This window comes from Sus scrofa, chromosome 17, assembly GCF_000003025.6.
Source record: "Sus scrofa isolate TJ Tabasco breed Duroc chromosome 17, Sscrofa11.1, whole genome shotgun sequence".
NCBI classification, from domain to species: domain Eukaryota; kingdom Metazoa; phylum Chordata; class Mammalia; order Artiodactyla; family Suidae; genus Sus; species Sus scrofa.
The window spans coordinates 49648650-49669204 of NC_010459.5; the positions used below are offsets into that span (position 1 = coordinate 49648650).

The 20555-nt window shown below is 46.5% G+C and overlaps 2 protein-coding genes across 4 annotated transcripts in view; one reads left to right on the forward strand and one right to left on the reverse strand.

The window, feature by feature from the left end:
• The window catches only part of NCOA3 (nuclear receptor coactivator 3), a 132197-nt gene extending 120375 nt beyond the window's left edge, over positions 1-11822 (forward strand). Inside the window, 12 exon segments of the mRNA NM_001114276.1 lie at positions 738-811; positions 814-931; positions 2094-2351; positions 2445-2571; positions 4276-4447; positions 5518-5811; positions 7186-7290; positions 8526-8757; positions 9610-9784; positions 10108-10192; positions 10195-10248; positions 11106-11822. Of these exon segments, the coding sequence (NP_001107748.1) occupies positions 738-811; positions 814-931; positions 2094-2351; positions 2445-2571; positions 4276-4447; positions 5518-5811; positions 7186-7290; positions 8526-8757; positions 9610-9784; positions 10108-10192; positions 10195-10248; positions 11106-11117 (1706 nt within the window). The 3' untranslated portion in view covers positions 11118-11822.
• SULF2 (sulfatase 2) overlaps positions 15072-20555 on the reverse strand; it is a 141398-nt gene continuing 135914 nt past the window's right edge. For 2 of the 3 annotated variants that reach the window (XM_021077816.1, XM_021077817.1), the window contains exons 15-21: positions 20386-20445; positions 19762-19931; positions 19431-19573; positions 18251-18374; positions 17550-17583; positions 17286-17339; positions 15076-16184 (exon numbers count right to left, since the gene is read on the reverse strand). In XM_021077816.1, the coding sequence (XP_020933475.1) occupies positions 16154-16184; positions 17286-17339; positions 17550-17583; positions 18251-18374; positions 19431-19573; positions 19762-19931; positions 20386-20445 (616 nt within the window). In that variant the 3' untranslated portion in view covers positions 15076-16153. Of the gene's footprint in view, positions 16185-17285; positions 17340-17549; positions 17584-18250; positions 18375-19430; positions 19574-19761; positions 19932-20385; positions 20446-20555 lie in introns of all 3 variants that reach the window. The other variant, XM_021077818.1, reaches the window with a different exon arrangement.

Below are 20555 nucleotides of genomic sequence, written 5' to 3' on the forward strand. Positions count from 1 at the left end.
GGAAGTTCCCAGGCTAGGGGTCAAATCGGAGCTGCAGCTGCCAGCCTGCACCACAGCAATGCCAGATCCGAGCAGTGTCTGTGACCTCCACCCCAGCTCATGGCAACGCTAGATCCTTTAACCCACTGAGTGAGACCAGGGCTCGAACCTGCATCCTTATGGAAACTAGTCAGGTTTTCAATGCGCCGAGCCAAAAAAAAAAAAAAAGCGAAAAAACATTTTGTGGTTATTCATTTTTATGGCACTGTTTCCTAAATTGAGATAAGATAGATCAAACAGATTGGAAAAAGCCAAAAAAAAAAAAAAAAAAAAAAAAAACCAGGAGGAAATTTTATGTTTTATTCCTTGTTTGAGTAGAAAGCAACTAATCTGGTTACATTTAATTATAAAATTTTAAACAGAAGCTATGCAAGGGTGTATATTGAAGAACTTCTAGGAGTTTGCAACACTGGGAAAATTTTCAAATGTGAAGCAGAACATGAATGACCATATCAGGCTACAGACAGTGCCCAGTACTTCAGCCAACACTGAGACGCTTGTTTTTGACTTTATTTGGAATATGAGGCCTTTTTTGTGTGTGTGTGCGTGCTTAGTATTTATTTTGTAAGGGAAGATAGTGTTTATTTTAGTAAGAAAGACGTTCTTGGGTGGGTGATACTGGTATTTATGTCTTGTGCTTGATGATGTAGTGGGTCATCAGAGGATATTTATGTATTGTGCTACTGTGTCTTTAACAGGTTTGAGGAGTCCGCAGTCTGTGCAGTCTGTTCGTCCTCCATATAACCGAGCAGTGTCTCTAGATAGCCCCGTTTCGTTGGCTCAAATCCTTCAGTAAAGAATATCAGTGCTTTCCCCATGTTAACAAAGCAGCCCCTGATGGGTGGCAATCCAAGAATGATGGATGGTCAGGAAAATTATGGCTCAGCTATGGGTATGTTACTTTTAATTAATACTTACGATGAAAAGTTCTTTTGGGTTGGAGTTCCTGTTGTGGCTCAGTGAGTTAAGAACCCGACATAGTGTCTGTGAGGATGTGGGTTCGATCCCTGGTCTCGCTCAGTGGGTTAAGGACCCAGCGTTATCTCAAGCTTCAGCATAGGTGGCAGGTGCAGCTTGGATCTGGCATTGCTGTGGCTTTGGTCTAGGCTGGCAGCTGCAGCTCTGATTTGACCCCTAGCCTGGGCATTTCCATATGCTGCAGGAGCAGCTTTAAAAAGAAAAACGAATTCTTTTGGGAAAAGCAAATTAAAAACACTTAAGCCATTTAAATAACTGCAATTATAGAAAAACAGCATGTTTCTATCATGAGTATCCTTGATTTATTCTATGTCTTGGTGATTTAAACTCTTGAGGATTTTGGTCCAAGACATTTTCTAACACAGGCCTGGCAGTACAGGTGTACATCAGATACTGCAGGTTCCATTCCAGATCACCACAATAAAGCAAATAATGCAACAAGTCACATGAAGTTTTTGGTTTCTCAGTGCATATGAAAGTTATGTTTAGGAGTTCCCGTCGTGGCTCAGTGGTTAACGAATCCGACTAGGAACCATGAGGTTGCGGGTTCGATCCCTGCCCTTGCTCAGTGGGTTAAGGTCTGGCGTTGCCGTGAGCTGTGGTTCGGGTTGCAGACGCAGCTCGGATCCCGTGTTGCTGTGGCTCTGGTGTAGGCCGGTGGCTACAGCTCCAATTTGACCCCTAGCCTGGGAACCTCCATATGCCGCAGGAGCGGCTCAAGAAAAGGCAAAAAGACAAAAAGAAAAAAAAAAAAGTTATGTTTATATCCTGGTCTGTTAAGTATTCAGTAGCATTATGTCTAAAAATATTGTACATACCTTAATTGAAAAACTTTGTTGCTAAGTAATGCTCACCATCATCTGACAGTACAGAGTTGCCAGTAAACCTTCAATGTGTAGTAAAAAAAAAAAGTATCTGTGAAGCACAATAAAAAGAAGGCATGCCTATACTAGCCTATCAAAAATGTCTCATTAGGTGGCTAGCCCTATTCTTAGGATGACAAAACACTCTTTTGTCAAGGGTTGTAAGAAGAATTTCATTCCAACATGGACAATACCTAATCATTTCTGCTTTAGGTGGACCCAACAGAAACGTGGCTGTGAATCAGACTCCTTCCTCAGGAGACTGGGGCTTACCTAACTCAAAGGCCAGCCGAATGGAGCCTATGAATCCAAACTCGATGGGAAGACCAGGAACGGATTTTAACGCCTCTCTGCCCAGACCTGCAGTGGGTGGCTCCATGCCCACCATGCCTCTTCGGTCCAATAGCATCCCAGGTGCGAGACCAGTGTTGCAGCAGCAGCAACAGCAGCAGCAGCAGATGCTTCAAATGCGTAAGCATCCACTTCATAAAAAGACTAGATGTTTTAGGGTAACTTTTGTCATTGGCTTATTTGAAAATGTACCCTTTCTTTTTGCTCCTGCAGGGCCTGGTGAGATTCCCGTGGGAATGGGGGTCGGTCCTTATGGCCAAGGAGCACCATCGAACCAACCTGGTTCCTGGCCAGATGGCATGTTGTCTATGGAACAAGGCCCTCATGGGACTCAAAATAGGTGGGGCTTTATTAAGTGACTCTGTAGAAAATGTAAGCATTGGATTATCTAGAAAAGGGTTAGAGCACAGCAACAAACCTGAAAGAGAACGAGATAAACTCTCTGTAATTATCAGTTGCCGTCTGTGTGTGAAAAATGAGCTCAAGGCAGCAGGCAGTGGCACTTTTGGGAGTGGGGTGGCAGAACCCTTTTGCTCAGCTGCAGGTCTGTTGGGTGGTCACACCTGAGAGCCTCCGCGTGGTGGTGATCTCCGTAAGGTCAGAGTCCTCCCCATGAGAAGGAGGCCGATAAATTAGCACTAGTTGGACAAGATAAATGCTCCTCAGAGGGTGAGCCTCAGTTTTGTGGAAACTTCATTTATTGTTATTATTTATTAATTTATTTATTGGCCATCCCATGGCCTAAGGGAGTTGCCAGGCCAGGAATCAAATCCCAGCTGCAGGTGCCTCCTATGCTGCAGGTGCAGCAACACCGAATCCTTAACCCACTGTGCTGGGCGGGGATCAAACCTGTGTCTTGGTGCTCCAGAGATGCCACTGATTCTGTTGCACTGCAGTGGAAGTTCCAGAAATTGGATAATTTTTTTCTAAAATTATTTATTTTATTTTTTGCTGGATGGATTTTACTTCTAAAAGTATTTAAAACATTTCAGGGATGAAAGTGAAAGTGAACTATAGCACTGTTTGACTTGTGCAAAAGAAAGGTTGTGGATTATGTCTGTATTTCGTTTTTTTAGTTGGGTCAGTAACATTTGCATGAAAGAGGCTACCTGTCAATGTCAACTGTAACTTGAATTCTGCAATAAATTAGCAAAGAAAAATGAATAGATCTATTGAGTAGACATCGGTGTAACTACGTGAGTTTATTAACTTGAGTGCCATTCTACCCAGTAGAGAACAAACTGTTTCATCACAGAATTTTTTTGAGGCTGGATAAATGTCTAGCCCCAGGCCCCTGTAATGTGTTGGAAAAAGGGGCATTTCTGTGGGTGTATGAGGTTTGTATTATACTTGTCCGTACATGAACTCTGTGAGCCATGCATAATGCAGGTTTGTTTTGTTTTGTTTTAAATAAGTTGGTAGATCCTTGGGCTGAGTTCAGCATTTTTTTTCTGTTCCTTTGTTGATTTCTCCAACTTAAAGTATCCTAACTACTATCACTTCTATTCTTGGAGGGTCTTGAAAACACATTCTTCTTCCATCCCTCCTGAACCTCTGCTATCCTCCAAATGCTGAGCGGTCTGGCAGTTACATTTTGGTGGTGGGATTGGGAGTTGTAAGCTAGATAACGGTTGTTGAAGACGACCGGTGAGGTTTAAAATTGTGGGTCTTAAATTGATGCCATTTACTCTTCTCTGCTACTCTGTTAGTTTATTATTTATACTTGTAGTGTTTGCATATTAAAAATATTATGCACAGGAGTTCCTGTTATGGCTCAGCAGGGTAAGAACTGACATAATATCTGTGAGGATGTGGGTTCGATCCCTGACCTTGCTCAGTTGGTTAAGGATCTAGTGTTGCCACAAACTGTGGCATAGGCTGACAGCTGCAGCCCGATTTGACCCCTAGCCCAGGAACTTCCATATGCTGCAGATGTGGCCGTAAAAGGAAAAAAAAATACTGCGCGTGGTTACTTTGATCTTTTTTTTTTTTTCCCTTAAAGAGGAAAAAGCACCATTGAAATTGATTGCACGTTTCTTTTTAGGCCACTTCTTAGGAACTCCCTGGATGATCTCCTTGGGCCACCTTCTAACCTGGAAGGCCAGAGTGATGAAAGAGCATTGTTGGACCAGCTGCACACACTCTTGAGCAATACAGATGCCACAGGCTTGGAAGAAATTGACAGAGCTCTGGGCATTCCTGAACTTGTAAATCAAGTAGGTAGCAATGCCATGGATGTATGAAAGAGAGAGAGTGTGTGTGTTTGTGCGCGCGTGTGTGGACATGCCCGTGCATGCACAAACATGGTTTGAATCAGAGCTGCAGCGGCCAGCCTATGCAATGAAGAGTCACAGCAGTGCCATATCTGAGCCGCATCTGCGACCACACCACAGCTCACGGCAACGCCAGATCCTTAACCCACTGATTGAGGTTAGGGATCGAACCCGCAACCTCATGGTTCCTAATTGGATTTGTTTCTACTGCACCAGGACGGGAACTCCCTGGGTGGGCTGTTGCTGATTAACCTGTCTCTACTAAACTTGCCTCTTGCCACTTTCAAAAACATTCTTGTACAGGTTTCATGAGAATTAATTGATCATGGTGATTTTAGTTTTTAAATTTTTTTTTTTTTTTTTTTTTTTTTTTGGTCTTTTTAGGGCTGCACCCAAGGCATATGGAAGTTCCCAGGCTAGGGGTTGAATCAGAGCTGAAGCTTCTGGCCTATACCACAGCCATAGCAACTTGGGATCCGAGCTGAGTCTGCAACCTACACCACAGCTCACGGCAACACTGGATCCTTAACCAACTCATGGATACTAGTTGGGTTCATTATTGCTGAGCCACAATGGAAATTCTGTGATCATAGATCCTTAACCAACTCATGGATACTAGTTGGGTTCATTATTGCTGAGCCACAGTGGAAATTCTGTGATCATAGTGATTTTAATTGATTTATTTTACACTTGGCATGGGAGGTCTTTGTTGGTCCAGAAATCTTATCTGAAACAAATAGTATTTGTCCAGTTACTCAATACACTGTAGATATTTGGCCCAGAAGATATTTGAATGTGAAACCCTGTGCAAGGTAAGCACTAGGACGTAGCCATTAGAAGATAGGGGATGGTTTCTGTTCTTGTGGAACTTCAGACAACTTGATTTTGCTTTTGGAATTCTGAAACATCGTTGTTCACATATATTGACGTTATTTTTCACCTTCTTCAGAGCATTTGATTTCTCTTGGTCTTTTGCATGTACTTCACCATTTATTTATATGTTTGATATTTAGGGACAAGCTTTGGAGCCCAAACAGGATGCTTTCCAAGGCCAAGAAGCGGCAGTAATGATGGAGCAGAAGGCAGCATTGTATGGGCAGACATATCCAGCACAGGGGCCTCCAATGCAAGGAGGCTTTAATCTTCAGGGACAATCACCATCATTTAACTCTATGATGAATCAGATGAACCAGCAAGGCAGTTTTCCTCTCCAAGGAATGCACCCCAGAGCCAACATCATGAGACCCAGGACAAACACCCCCAAGCAGCTCAGAATGCAGCTTCAGCAAAGGCTGCAGGGCCAGCAGGTAACCAGTCACACGCTCTTGCTTTGGCCCAGAGCCGCTTTCCCTTTGGCCTCTTGCTCTTTAATTTGTTTTCAGACTGTGTTCCTCAGAGCTCTTGCCACTCCACTCGCTCCTCAACTAAAGAAATTATTTTTGTTTTTAATTCTGTGTAACCTTTTTCCCTTTTTTTTTTTCTGCTATGGATGGTTCCTTGCTTGGGAGTGGTTGTATTAGAATTGGATACCTTTCTCTAAGAATGTTTTTTTTTGGGGGGAAGCTACCATACAGCATATGGAGCTCCTGGGCCAGGGATCAGATCTGAGCTGCAGTTGTCGATACCTTAAACTGCTGTGCCAGGCTGGGGGTCGAACCTGCAACCCAGTGCTCCAGAGACACTGCTGATCCTGTTACACCACCGTGGGAACTCCTCTCTAAGACTATTTTAATTTTAAAATGCCAGAGAAGGATGTTCTCTGTGGTGCATCGGTTTAAGGATCCAGCATTATTGCTGCTGTGGCTTGGGTCCTTGCTGTGGTGCAGATTTGATCCCTGGCCTGGGGAAAACATGTCAGAGAGGATTGCTCTTGGGGGAGAAGAGTGTTTCTTGATGGCTTCATGGTCTTAGAGGTAGATAATGTCTGTTTTTTTAAAAAGTCCTTAATATTAGCCAGCTATTTAAACCTTACTGATTTGAGCACGCTTTCTTTAAGGAACCTCTGCTGCCTACATGTGTGATAAAACTTGAGCTCTCTTAATAATTTTTCCCATTGTTCTGTTGGCCCATAACAAATTTTAAAAATGTATTTATTTATATTGTTTGTATTGTGAGTGCGCTACATTCTTGAACTTGAGAGAGCTAGACCATATAAGCAGATGAGTGAATTTAGCATCCAGAGAGCTAGAGACTCTTCTAGTGTATGATATTCCTAAAAGCAGTTTAGGTACTCAGGAAAGATGTGTTCATGCGTTCATGGTATCATTTTGCTTTTTGCCATTTCTTCCCACTGCCGATTACCTAGGAAGAGGTAACAAAAAGTAGTTTTTCCAGTGTTACTTTGACCAAATTAAAGTTATTTCCCCAGTGGCCTAAATAATCCCAGAGAAAATCTGACTTTATGAATGCTTTGAGCTTCTGTTGAAGATACTCTTTCGGCTACGAAATTGCACTTTCCCTCTTCCTCCTAATGCGGAACATTAAAGCTTCACATACTAGCCAGGGGCTTCTCCGCACAAACGTCTTTGAAATGTGAAAGGGCACTGCTTCAGCTTAGATGGGACTTAACCAGGTTAATGGGTTTAGCGAGATACCGTGACCTCGCTGGCTGCTGCCGAGGACGTGCACAGGCTATTTGGGGCTCATTCCACTTGCATTCTAACCAGCTTGTCTCTCCCCAGTTTTTGAATCAGAACCGCCAAGCACTTGAGATGAAAATGGAAAGCCCCAGTGCTGGTGGGGCTGCGGTGATGAGGCCCATGATGCAGCCGCAGGTCAGCTCCCAGGTGAGAAAAGTCTGTCCGTGTTCATGGCTGGATGCCCTGCGCAGGGCTTGCCCACGATGGACAAATAGAGTACATGATTCCAAGTTTCCTCTGTAAGAAACCATCCTGTGGTCCCATCATTTTTCCTTTTCCTTCTTCTCTCCTGCTGGTGGCTAGAAAGAATCAGAGGAAGAGAGGTTCTTTTATTAAAAACTGGTTTGTGGTTTTAAAATTAATTTCCTTAGTGATCAATTGTTGTGGAAACAGCTACCACTTACTTTTTAGGAATTTAAAATAATAAATCTGTAAACTTTTCTCTGTCCCTGGATTGTGAAATCACATGCTGCTTATTGGTTAGACTTTAAAATTATAAGAAGTGTTAAGAAGAAAAGAAATAATTCATAATCCTGCTCTCAGTGACAAACCCCGAGATGACTGGTTTTCCATAGTGAGAGGGATGCTCTTAAATTTCTGTCCCTCTGGCCCAAGGTGGAGACCGAGTTAGGTGTTTCCTTCATCCGCACAGGGCAGATGACTTCCTGGAAACTCCTGGCTGTGGTTTGAAATATTGTTAGACAACAGCATCAGCAACAACTGTGAAATGCTGGGTTTTCACTGTCCTAGGCCTCCTTGGAAGTCTGATACCTTATGTTTTCTTGATAATCAGACATTCTGTATAAACTTGAGCTAAGATGCTTTCCAAAAAGATGATAAATGTTGGCTTTTTGGAGGTGATCTTTTGCGGCTGGCAGAGCCTAACGTTGATCATGTCACCTCCTTACCATCACCTCTGCTCTCAGGTTTAGAGACTACCAGCCCTTTTTGGGTGGATTCCTGCTTATCTGACTGTAATCCCTTGTTGTTTCTTCCCTAAACATACTCTCATTCCTGCCTTTTTTCTTCTTGTAGTTTTATTTCATAATTTCTGAAGTCAGTCCTCAGATTCTACTCCTAAATGTTCTCTCACTTTGAGGAATGTTTTCTATCAAGGTTAAAGCCTGACTTCTCATCTCCTTTCATCTTCTAGACCCCAGAAATGTCCAGGTCCCTGTTCTGCTCCCCCAACATGCACACCACACCCAGCCAGAAAGCCTTCACCACAATGAGAATTGTGTATTTCCTCTTTTGTAACTCTAAAGAAGGGCCTTGGGTGTTATTTTCTGTCTGATAGCTCATGTGTTGTGGGGTCCTGTATGTATGAGATTGGCCGGTTTGTGATTTACATGTGTAATCATGTTCTTTCTGGGTATCAGCAGGGTTTCCTTAACGCCCAGATGGTTGCCCAGCGCAGCAGAGAGTTGCTGAGTCATCACTTCCGGCAGCAGAGGGTGGCGATGATGATGCAACAGCAGCAGCAGCAGCAGCAGCAGACGCAGGCCTTCAGTCCACCCCCTAACGTGACTGCCTCCCCCAGCATGGACGGGGTCTTGGCCGGGCCTTCAATGCCCCAAGCTCCGCCCCAGCAGTTTCCGTATCCTCCAAATTACGGTAAACTTGACAGTGACAATGGCTTCCCCAAAGTAAGATTAGATTCACCAAATCTGTTGTATATTAAAAACAAATACTGTAGGAGTTCTCATTGTGGCACAGCAGAAACGAATCCGACTAGTATTGGTGAGGATTCGGGTTCGATCCCTGGCCTCGCTCGGTGGGTTGGGGATCTGGTGTTGCCGTGAGCTGTGGTGTAGGTCACAGATGCAGCTCGGATACCCTTTTGCTGTGGCGTAGGCCGGCAGCTGTAGCTCTAGGATTCGACCTCTAGCCTGGGAACCTCCATATGCCATGAGTGCAGCCCTCAAAAGAAATAAAATACTGTTTACTCTCTCTTGTTACTGCACAAGAGAAGCAAAATTAATTAAAAACATCAAACAAAAATGTGTACTGGAGAGCACAGGTGATTGTAATCAAGGCAGATGATCTGTCGTAGTTGAGGTTTTTTTCCCCCCAGGTCTTATTTTTTCAGTTCCCCACATCTTAATTTGGAAGACAGATTCAGCAGGTCTGTCCATCCCCCTCCTGCCGCCCAGTGTGTCCAGTCTAGTAGACTCCGGTAGAGTGAAGAGTAGCGTGATCTGGTGTACCTTTTATTCAGAAAACTCACCGAAGTAACTGCCCTTGGAGGCGGCATCCAGACAGTGTGCTTCTCCATAGTGAGTCTGTTGCTCTAGTTGTCACCTTGGTGAGAAGCTAGAATTACAGCCAGGCAGCATCATTTTAGCACCTTTTTAGCACCACCTTCCATCTTTAAAAAAAAAACCCTAAAGTTACCTTAGAAAGCCGATATTCCAAGGAGGTAGCATTCGAGCATTATGACTTCTTTTTCTTCTTTCTTTTTTCAAGGGATGGGACAACAACCAGATCCAGCCTTTGGTCGAGTGTCTAGCCCTTCCAATGCGATGATGTCATCAAGAATGGGTCCCTCCCAGAACCCCATGATGCAGCACCCTCAGACCGCACCCATGTACCAGTCCTCGGACATGAAGGGCTGGCCGTCAGGAACCCTGGCCAGGAACAGGTGAAGAGCAGGGACCCTAAAAGTCATTCACATACTCGTGCCGAAAGTTCAGGGAGTTCTTGCATTTTTCAGCTAAGCCTGTTAGGGTGGAGAGAGCAGGTGTTATCTGGCTCCCCCGTTTTGAGAAGGCTTCCGACTGCTGCACACATCCGCAGGGACACCGGTCCTCATGGCTGTGACTGATGGAAGGCAGGCTGTCAGTCTGCTCACCTGTGGTGGTCTCTGCTCCAGTACAGCAGCACTGACAAGGTTGTGGCCATCTCTGCATGTGTGTTCTGTGTTATGACAGTGGCCCAGGAGCTAATCTCCCTCTTTCTTTACAGCTCCTTTCCACAGCAGCAGTTTGCCCCCCAGGGGAACCCTGCAGCGTACAGTATGGTGCACATGAATGGCAGCAGTGGTCCCATGGGCAGATGAACATGAACTCCGTGCCCATGACCGGCATGCCCATGGGTCCTGATCAGGTATGAGGAGGGGCGGGGGTGTCTGTTCTTTCCCTTCCTAAAACCTTTTCCTGTTTTCTGAGAAAACCGAAGCCTCCCCTGTGATCTTAAAGTCCTCGATGGATTTTTAATTTGGATATATAACTTGAAAAATATATAATCGGAGTTCTCGTCATGGCTCAGTGGTTGACGAATCCAACTAGGAACCATGAGGTTGCGGGTTAGATCCCTGCCCTTGCTCAGTGGGTTAAGGATCTGGTGTTGCCATGAGCTGTGGTGTAGGTTGCAGATGTGGCTTGGATCCCTCGTTGTATGGCTCTGGTGTAGGCCGGTGGCTACATCTCCGATTCGACCCCTAGCCTGGGAACCTCCATATGCTGCGGGAGCAGCCCTAGAAAAGGCAAAAAGGAAAAAAAAAAAAGAAAAAAAAAAAGAAATATAATCATTAAAAAATCGTTTGGGAGTTCCTGTCATGGCTCAGAGGTTAATGAATCTGACCAGTGTCCATGAGGACGCAGGTTCAATCCCTGGCCTTGCTCAGTGGGTTAAGGATCTGGCATTGCATGAACTGTGGTGTAGATCACAGACGTGGCTCAGATCCTGCTTTGCTTTGGTGTAGGCCAGCAGCTACAGTTCTGATTTGACACCTAGCCTGGGAACCTCCATATGCCATGGGTGCGGCCCTAAAAAACAAAAAGCAAAAGAAAAACCTTTTGATTTGAAGGCATTAGGCCATTTGATACCTTTGAAAATCTGGAATCTAAGGACTGAATCAGTCAGCCAGAGAGCCCTATTGCAAGCCATCAGCACAGAGATAATGAATTCTTTTCTGTTGAGCAAAGCATGTATTTTACTCATGTTTCTTCTGGTTGCCACAGAAATATTGCTGACATCTCTACACCAGGACCTCCAAGAAAATCACTGTACAAATGACACTGCACTAGGATTATCGGGAGTAAAGAATCCTTGCTCTAGGCACCCAGCTTTGAAGAAAGGACCAGCTTTCATCTCTGCCAAGAGTATTCTAAGTAATGTCATTTGAGCAGGACTGGATTTTAGGCCGAATTGTAGTATCTGTCTGTTTTTCTATTTCCCCCTCCTTCTATGTATCATGGTGTTTCAAACAAATATTTTTGGCATTCTGTCATTTCAGGATGTGATTCTGGAGGTACGGAGAGTTACTGATCACAAAACTCTCCTGTATCACTTTTTCCTGCTTGGCTATCCAGAGTCTTTGGGAAAAATGTAGATGATTTCGTAGAAGTCGGTTTCTTTAGTTGCAAGTATTGGGCGAAGAGCGTGCCCCCAAACTTTTTTGTCAAGACCAGGTGGTAGTTCTGTCCCGTGGAGTTGGCGTTTCGTTTCTGAGTTCTCCTTTAATCAAAGGGTTGAGTTGCTCTGACCCTAGTCTTGGTCCTCCTTTTTCCTGAAGAGAATTTTCATCTGCCCCTGATGTCCTATAATACTTCCCCTCCAGGAACTGTCCATGGTGACAATTGGCTTTGCAGAAGGGACAATGAGTGACAGTATTTAATTGCAGGAGTAGCAGTTTTTCACATGCTAACGTGCAGCTGAGTGCACTTTATTTAAAAGTAATGGATAAATGCAATATTGTCGAGGTCTTGAGGATGGTGAACCACAGTCCTGGTTTTTGTCCGATCCGTTGGACAAGAACTCTGTTGTTGCTGTTGCTGTTGTTGTTGAAAGTACTGGTGTCACCCTTTGCCTATATGGTAGAGCAATAATGCTTTTTGAAAATAAACTGCAGAAAACCCAAGGCCAGGTACTGCATTCTGAATCAGAATTTCGCAGAGTTTCTGTGAATAGATTTTCTTTTGTAAATATGACCTTTAAGATATTGTATTATGTAAAATATGTAAATACCTTTTTTGTAGGTCACAACAACTCATTTTTACAGAGTTTGTGAAGCTAAATATTTAACATTTGTTGGATTTCAGTAAGTTCATCGTGGTGAGGCTACAAACAGAAGAGTCATCCTCTGAATTTTGTGGCTTGGGGGGAGGGGCCCGTGGTCCACAGCTTTTCTTCACTCCCAGCTTTCGAAGCTCGCTCTTCTCAGTCTCTTCATCTAGATGCTTTTTAAGGAGATCATTTGTTTAGATTTAGGCATTTAAAATTTAAAAAACTTCCTCTACCAGAACTAAGCACTTTGTCAATTTGGGGGTGGAGGGGGGAAGAATAGATACAGGGAAATAAACTTTTAAAAAAAGAGATATCAAGAATAAAAGATCAATTTGATTTCAGAAAAGAATCTTGGATTTTAAGCAGTCCATTAATTAAACATAGTAATTCATAGCATTTAAACAAATTTTTTTAATTGAATTTTTTCGAGTCCATTTCAGAAGTGTCCTAAGGTTTTGGTTGCTAGGACCTGAGTTCCACATTGAGATCTCGGGATTGGAATCCTTGATGTATAGTTTCTGGTGTCTGTTCAGATGTCCTCTCATTCTGCTAGTGTGATGTTTTCACCACTCCCAGGATTAGAGTAGCATCATGGTTATTTCTTTAAGGAGCTCAGTCTCCACGCAGCCGGTCTCATGTGACTGAGAACTGCGGTCTGACTGGGCGCCTCTGCATTCCTTCTCTCCTCTGCCACCTCTCTTTTCTCTGCTGCTGCCCTTTGTCAGTTGGGAATAGGGAAGAAAATCAAGTTTAATTCCCTTTAACTGGTTTCCTTTATCATGTTCGAACAATCTAGTGAAATTGGGTTTTTGGAACATCTGTGAATTGCAAATGTCTGTTAGCCTTGGTGTCATTTCCTAGCAATAACCGAGAGCCAGTTAAAAATTTCTTTACACGTTTAGCCAATCTTTCTAGGTATCTCTGAAGGTGAGAACATTTAATTTTTTGGACTTGCTTATGAATAAGTGAAACCTGTATTTCTAGAACTGCCACTGGAGTGGATCTGAGTTTCACACGCCCCTCCACCCTCCCCACGTGGGTCAAAATAAGATTGTAAATCCATCCCCTTCCGTGCTAGTGGCCTGTACTTTTCAGATAACACATCCTCTGATCTGGAGACACACAGAGCTGAGGAGGAGCCTCTGTCTTTTTAGACACAGTCGTGTCAGGTCTATCTTAACCTTTCTTGTTGAAGCCACATGTGTTTGGGGAGAAACAGAATGGTGCTCTGACCTTTCCTGACCTTTAAAACTTAATGAAAAACAAAACAGTTTTGTGGTTCTTTTCCTCAGTCACTCCTGACTCCAGGCTAACTGGAAGGCAGCACCTCCTTTTTATATGGAAAAATCCTGAAGTTTATTATAAGTTTTTATATTTTCTACGTGTTCATTTTATTGGTGCAAATTTAAGATTTTGATTTTAATAGATGCAGTCTCTGAGATAATTTGTTGTTTTTACCTGTATTCCCCTTTTACCTTTTTTGGATAATTCTCTTTCTATTCCTGCTGCCTACCTCTTCCCCCCCCCCCCCACTTTTTTAAACCTTAGTGTCTGTTGGGTGAATAGTATTGAGTAACCCTTTCATCTGCTTTTAGAATGTGAGATATTTCCAGTACCTATTTTGCTGAATCCAAAGATATATAAATGTATATATATATTTTGTAAAGATCAAAATGATAAAAAGGAGATACATTTCTTCCTTTAAAAAAAACAAAATAGAAATCCATTGTTAATGTTCATATTACGATGCCACTTTTCTAAATTGTGCGTCTTGATGGAAAGGTGTAAATATCAATCAGCAGGACTGCTTAATCAGTATTTAATATCTAAGGTGAGTTGGGGATGTACAGGGGTGGGGTTCTCCAGAACACAGTTGGCTTGCTGTCCCACAGGTTCCCTGATCCAGAGGTAGATGTAGCTGGAAAGTCAGCAGATTAGATTGCCAGTTACCCGTATGCCTGTCCAGTTCCCTTTTTATTTGCAGAAGCCATGAATTTGTTCACAAGTGGGGAATTCGTAGGAGTAAAACCTCTTGGGTAGATGGTGTCCCCTGCTGCAAGGGAGCTGCTGTTCAGCTCCAGGGCAGGTTGTGTAGTCATGAGCAGGGCGTTCTCTTTTTCTTTCCTTCCTTCTTCTCTCTTTACAATATAGGGAATTTTGAAGAAGATGGAAATGTCATTCTGAGAGCAATATTTAAATTCTCAGGAATTGACTGACAGTATTGCAGATGAATTCACTTTTAATCAAGTTTACATTAAATGTTGCTTTTAAAAAATCTGAATTGTTCTTTACACTGCAGAGACTTCAAACCACATGGGATAACTTATGAGATGGTTGGGTAATGCGCTATGACTCCTTTGTTGATCATGTTGGATGTGGTTGTAAATAAAGGTTTCTATTTAAAACGGAAGCCTAAGCGCCTGCTGCCTTTTTTTCCCCCCCGGCAAATCCCTGTTGGATTTAGGGTCAAAGAGAAGGTGAAAGAATCTTACTTCAGATAATGGGATGAGTTTCTGTGAGGTTAGAAGAATTATTTCTGTCTTTCTTTCTCTCTCTCTCTTTTTTTTTTTTTTTTTTTGGCTATGCCCGCAGCATATGAAAGTTCCAGGGCCAGGGATTGACCCTGTGCCACAGCAGCAACAATACCGGATCCTGAACCTGCTGAACCACCAGGGAACACCTAGAAGAAATCTTGAAAAGTCTGGACCTGGTCTGACACAAGGTGCGTGCCCATGAATTAAGGAGAAGCGCGTTGGTCAAGTGCCTTCGCGCATTCTCAAATTCTGCCAGGCTGGCTTACCCGTTCCACAGAGAAAGGGGGCTAAGGGGAAGTGCTTTGCAGTTGATTAGTTCTTAAATAGTGAGGTCCTGGAGCTGCTGTGAGACTTAACTTTGAGGTCCTGACGTATGGTAAATGCTAGTCAATTTATCACCATGTATTTATTCTCTTTTAGAAAAACCGTCTTAGACCCAAGGTGACTCCTTTCAGAAAGGTGCTGACTAGTAGGATTGTGAATGCTTTTTAACAGCAACAGTAAAACAAGAAAAACACACCAAAACAACTCCCAAGAATGGCCTTTTACAAAATGTCAGAGGTTACCTCATACCAAGTGCTGGTCGTTGGCTGGGGTTTTCAACATTGTATGACAATACTTAGACTACAAAAATTTTTTTACAAATACAATTTTGTTAAAACGGAACATACATCAACTTCACGTCTTTGCAGGGCTTTAAAAAAACACCAGTTCTGGGACAGGTACCAAAGGAATCCTGGGAGAAATGGCGTCTGGTCAGGGAGAGGAACGGCCGCAGCCGCAGGGGTTTGCTTTTACACGGGCCACGGCGGCTACTGACATCACCACTCTCGAAAACCGGGTTTTCTCTTGAGACGGCTTCCCCGCAGAGTTCCCAGCCAAGCTGGTTGTGTGTAAATAGTCACATATATACAGCGAAGTCCGTTTCTTCAGAGGCAGCCAGGGTTATAGCGCTGGATAGAAATGTATGTCACTTCTTTTGTGCTCCTGACTCCTTGTCCAACTCTGTGCTCCATTTCCAGCATCTGTGAGTTGCCTCTGTCCTCCTTAGTTCCTCTGCGACAAACCGAAAGAATGAGGGCATTTGAAACAGGGTTGGTCATCCCTTGCCATGTAAAAACATTCCAGTGATTTTCATCCTTGGGGGAAATGTCTAAGAAAATGTCTCTGTTCTTCCTCCCTTGTCAGCCTCTCAGAGAGGGGTAGTGGTGACGTGTTGACAGGAAATTGCATTTTGTGTAGCTGGTGAGGTATAATATTACCAAAGCAAAAGCAGGGGCAAGACGGGATGTCCAGAAGTATCGCTGCTCCCGACGGTTCTCCCCAGAGTCCGCCGTGTTGACTGAAAGCACGTGCCGTGTGTCTCAGGCCTCCCGGCCAACAGCATCGGTCCGCTTGAACGCTCGCGTGGTTTTGCACCGTACAGGCAGACGATGCCTCCGTTTTTCTCGAGACCCACCTCGTGCCTCTTAACCTTCCCAGCCTTCCCACAGCTGTCCCCTGCAGAACAAAGCAAACTCATCTTACTGTTCATGCTGCTTCTGGAGTTCTTAATCAGTGCCCTCCAGCTGAGTAAGCTCTGCTTCAAGGAGCTGGCTGCTGAGAAGGGCTGTTTCTACGTCCCTCAGGCTCGCTACCACCTACTCCTCTAGACGGTCGGTCCTGGGCATACACGCTCAGTGGCTGGCAAAGATGTCTTTTAAAGATCTGGATAGAATCATGGCTAAGGAGCAGGTGGCATGTAAGGATGAAGAGCTTTCATTTCTGGGAGCACCAAAGACATGCTCAGCCGGCCCACTATCCCTGTCCTGCTGAAGCTGCACAGGTCCACAGGCATGTTAAGAGGTGAGGAGGCTGGAGGCTGCAGAGGGCAGCTCACCAAGAAGGCTGGTTTGCCTGCATGGTGACTTCATGTCAAATTAGTTGCCAATGAGTTCCATCGTGGTTCAGCAGTTAACAAACCCGACTAGCGCAGCTCAGATTGGACCCCTACCCTGGGAACTTCCAAATGTCGTGGGTGCAGCCTGAAAAAGCCGCCCCCCACAAAAAAAAATAGTTGCCAACATGAACAAATCCTTACTCATTTCTGCGTTTGGGGATTTTCTTAAATTAGAGGATTCAAATTGCATCCCTTTCTGTTCCCTTTAGACCAGTGACCTCTCCAGGTTGCCACAGCCTCTTGGCCCCACCAGCCTCTGGTGGCACTAGTGGGCGAGTGTGTGGCACAGACATTTGGGAAGCCTTTTAATGAGGCCACCTTGCTGCTGACAGTGTGGACCAGGTAGCAGTTCTGCAGCCACCGCCTTCAGGATGCCCGGCACCTAGCAGGCCTCCATGCTTCTCAGCCCCTAAGGAATGCCTTGAGCTCCCCACGCACGGATGATGCTGTAGAGGACAGTGTGTGTGAGACAAAGGATTACTCTAGACCGCGAGACGTATCCAAATGTTACCTTACGGCAAGGACTCATGTTACTGCTTCCGCTCTTAGTAAGGAACAGGTGAGAGGTGTGGGCTAGAAAGGACATGCACACAGAACAGCCTCGCAAAATGAAGCGGGTCAGACAGCTCTCTCTCTCTGTGTAAACTGGTTTCTCAACTCACAGTGATTTGGAAGAAGGTCTCTTCATTTCTGGCCACTTTCGACGCTGAAACTGCCTAAGTTTTCAAGTGTCAAAAGGAGAACCAGTGTTAACCATCACCAAGAAAGGAAAAGTGACCCCCAGAGAACCATACAAAGAAGGCCTCCTAGGCGACCCGGTTCCCTGCTCGCCAGAGAAAAGGGCAGTGTCCCAGCCTCTGAGGTTAGACTACAGGATGGACCACCCTTCGGGGCTGTTCTCGGGTGTTAAAAAACAAAACCAATACCTGTAGTGCTCATAGCTTCCTCCATCCTTCAGTCCTAAAGGAGAGAGATGCACAAAGTGGAAACACGACTTAGGGCAAAAGCGGCACAGGCAAGGACCAACTTCCTAACTGCCTCAGCTTTTTAAAAAAAACATTTTAGGTTTTTTATCAAAACCCATGATGCTGGAAGGGGTCCCGAGGCCGAGAGAGTAGACTGAATTAGGTGAGCTGTCCCTAAGACGCCTCATGGGTCACCTCCACTCCCGTGTGTCCTTGTCAGCTTTAGGCTCCTGGTGCAGCGTCCCAGCGCTGACCTTGGTCACGGCAGGGGAGTCAAATATGGGCACGAATACCTATGCTATAGCGCACAGAAAGCCAAGGGCAGTAGGGAGACCCCGGGACCAGCAGCCTTGCTGGAGGGTGTGGCCATGTGACTAGGTGTGTGGGCTCTGCACCCGCTCACATCACTCATCTGTAAGAGGACAAGCATGTCCACCGTGGAGGGCTATCAGTTCGTGCACATAAAGCCCTTAGCCCTGTGGTCATAAGTGGTAGCCCTCGTCATAAAAGCAGCCCCTGGCTGGTAAATGTTAGGAAGGTGGTATTTCAGCCACTGGTGAGAATTCACCACCTGCTGGCAATTCTGGGTTCATGCTTTGAGCCAGGCGGGAACCCCCTCAATGCCCTCCTGTGCCCTGCTGCACCCTGGGGCGCCTACTCACCCAGGTCCATGTTTCGGGTCCGGGGGTTACACTGCTTGTAACCCTTGCAGCTCCTCAGCTCCATGAGCTGCACGTGTAGCTGATTGAGGACGTCCCTGTCCAGTGTGTTCACTGCATTCATCAGCTGGTTGGAAAAAAGGTAGGTTATCAACTAGGGGAGTACGGGACCCCCCCATCCTCTCCTTCCAACCAGGGGACTTGGTTCAGGAGGGGGGGTACAGGGCGCTAAGGGATGCTGACCTCTGCTTCCACACGGGCTGGGGTTTGGAACAGGTGAGACGGCCCTTTGCCTCCAGCCCCACCGTGTTCTCTCTCCACGCACATGAAGACGCAAGATCACACCCCGCCTCTGTCCTTCACACTGAACCCGTGGAGCCACCGGTGGGGAGACTGACCAACTTGGAAGCCCTTCCCGCCCTGTATTTTTAAGCAGCCTCCCTTCACAGCCCCTCTGTTCCTCTGGATGGGAAGGCAGCCACTTGGCCACTGGGTCCTTACGTGGTTGGGGGGCTGCCGGTGACCCACTGACCTACCAGCTCTGCCTCCCCCTGTGGTAAAATATGGGAACGACCTACCAAAGGAGAAAGCCTGGCAGCCTGTCTGGGAAATACTGCAAAATGACGGGAGGTGCTGGCATTTGAAAATCAGATTTCGTGTAAACAATTGCTTTTGGGCTTTTCCTGAAACATGGAAGATTGGACAAAGGCGAGACCGCACTACTGAGAAGCTCCAGTGTTGCACCGTCTGTTTTAGGAGGAACGTGCACGTTCCACTCACCAGACTCTGGCCGCTTCCGTCCTGTGTGGATTCATGTGGGTTAATAGACCCAAGTGCAGCCTAAGTGCCTCCTGAGAGTGAGTTACTGGCCTGTCATCTGCAGGGTGTGGCCTGACGCTGAGGACCCATGAGGTGTCGGGTCCCCACAGAGGCTGCTCTAAAGGGGCCTGCAGGTCAGAGGCTCTGGGAGATCCAGCTTGTGGATGCAGGAAGCTGGAGGCTGAGGCCCAGTCTTCCCCCGGTGGTTTCACACTCTACTGTCTTGGGGACTCAGTGGGACTTGCAAACCTCTTGTCACTTCCTCAGGGGCCTAACCAGCAGCGCCTGCGGGGGGGACCCCCGCCCCCGCAACCCCCCCAGCCCCCGCACACCCCCCCCTACCCCGAGCCTGTGCTGTCCGCACCTGGTAGGGGTCGGTGTTGAGATCAAAATACTCTAGGAAGCCAGTTGCAAACTCACAGAAGAGGAAATTGTGGGTCTCGTTGATGGTCCTCAGGCACCAGTACGTGTTGTTGTTGGCGCTGGTGCAGGCGCAGAAGGGCCCCACTGCCGAGGAGAGAGCGCCCTGAGCCGGGAGCCGCCCTCGCTCCTGGGACCCCCAGCCCCTCCTGCTGCAGCCCTGACGCCCCGCAGACATTGCTGCGGAACCTGCTCCTGAACGACCCCGCAGGGTCTCACGACTGGGGGGCGCTGGGTCCCGGGGAGAAGCCCCCGCCACCGCCCGGCCGGCTCACGCGTCCAGAGGGGCGCCGTCTGCCAGTGCTGGTTGTCGTGAGTGAAGCACGTGAGGCCGGGCATGCTGCACGTGTCGTTGTTCTGCAGGCGCTTCAGCAGCTTGCGGAGCTTCTTCTTGCGCTTCTGCTCCCGCAGCAGCCACACCTTGTCCTTCTCCTGCAGACCCTTCCTAGGGGCACACAGGGCCGCACCCCTCACACCTCCCCCGGGGCCCCACTTTGCTTCCTGCCCAGGGAGCCAGGGGCACAGCCAGAGAGGGTCTCCCAAAGGAAGGCCGTTGGCGCAAGCCCAGCTGCTGGTCCAGGGTGGGGGCTGGGACCAGGCTGAAGCCCCTGGCGACCTACATTAGCTCCCGAGGCGGCTTGAGGGTGGAGGATATTAGGGGGCTGCCTGGCCATCTGCTCACATCCAGATGCGCGGGGCCTTTTACCCTTCCTGGGGTTGCAGTAACCAGACCTGGCCACAGGGGGGCGCCCCAAGCCCCACTCTGCGTTGATCTGGCGGCTGCAGGGACTCCCAGGGAAAAGCCAGGACTTGCTTGTCCTTGCTGTTCTAGCTTAAGGGAGGGCAGCCTCCTCAGGAGGGCCGCTGTGTCTCTGCCCTGGGCCTGAAGCTGCCCTTACCTGAAAGGATGCAGGCTGGAGCCTTTGTGCTTGAGGCGGCCTTTGTGCTGGGCGTGGTAACTGCAACAGATGCCCCCCGCCTGGGTTTCAGACACAGCTCACAGTGCAGCCATGCAGGTGTATGGCTGCAAACTCTGTTTCCCGGGGATCCCTGTTCTTCCTGGGGCAGT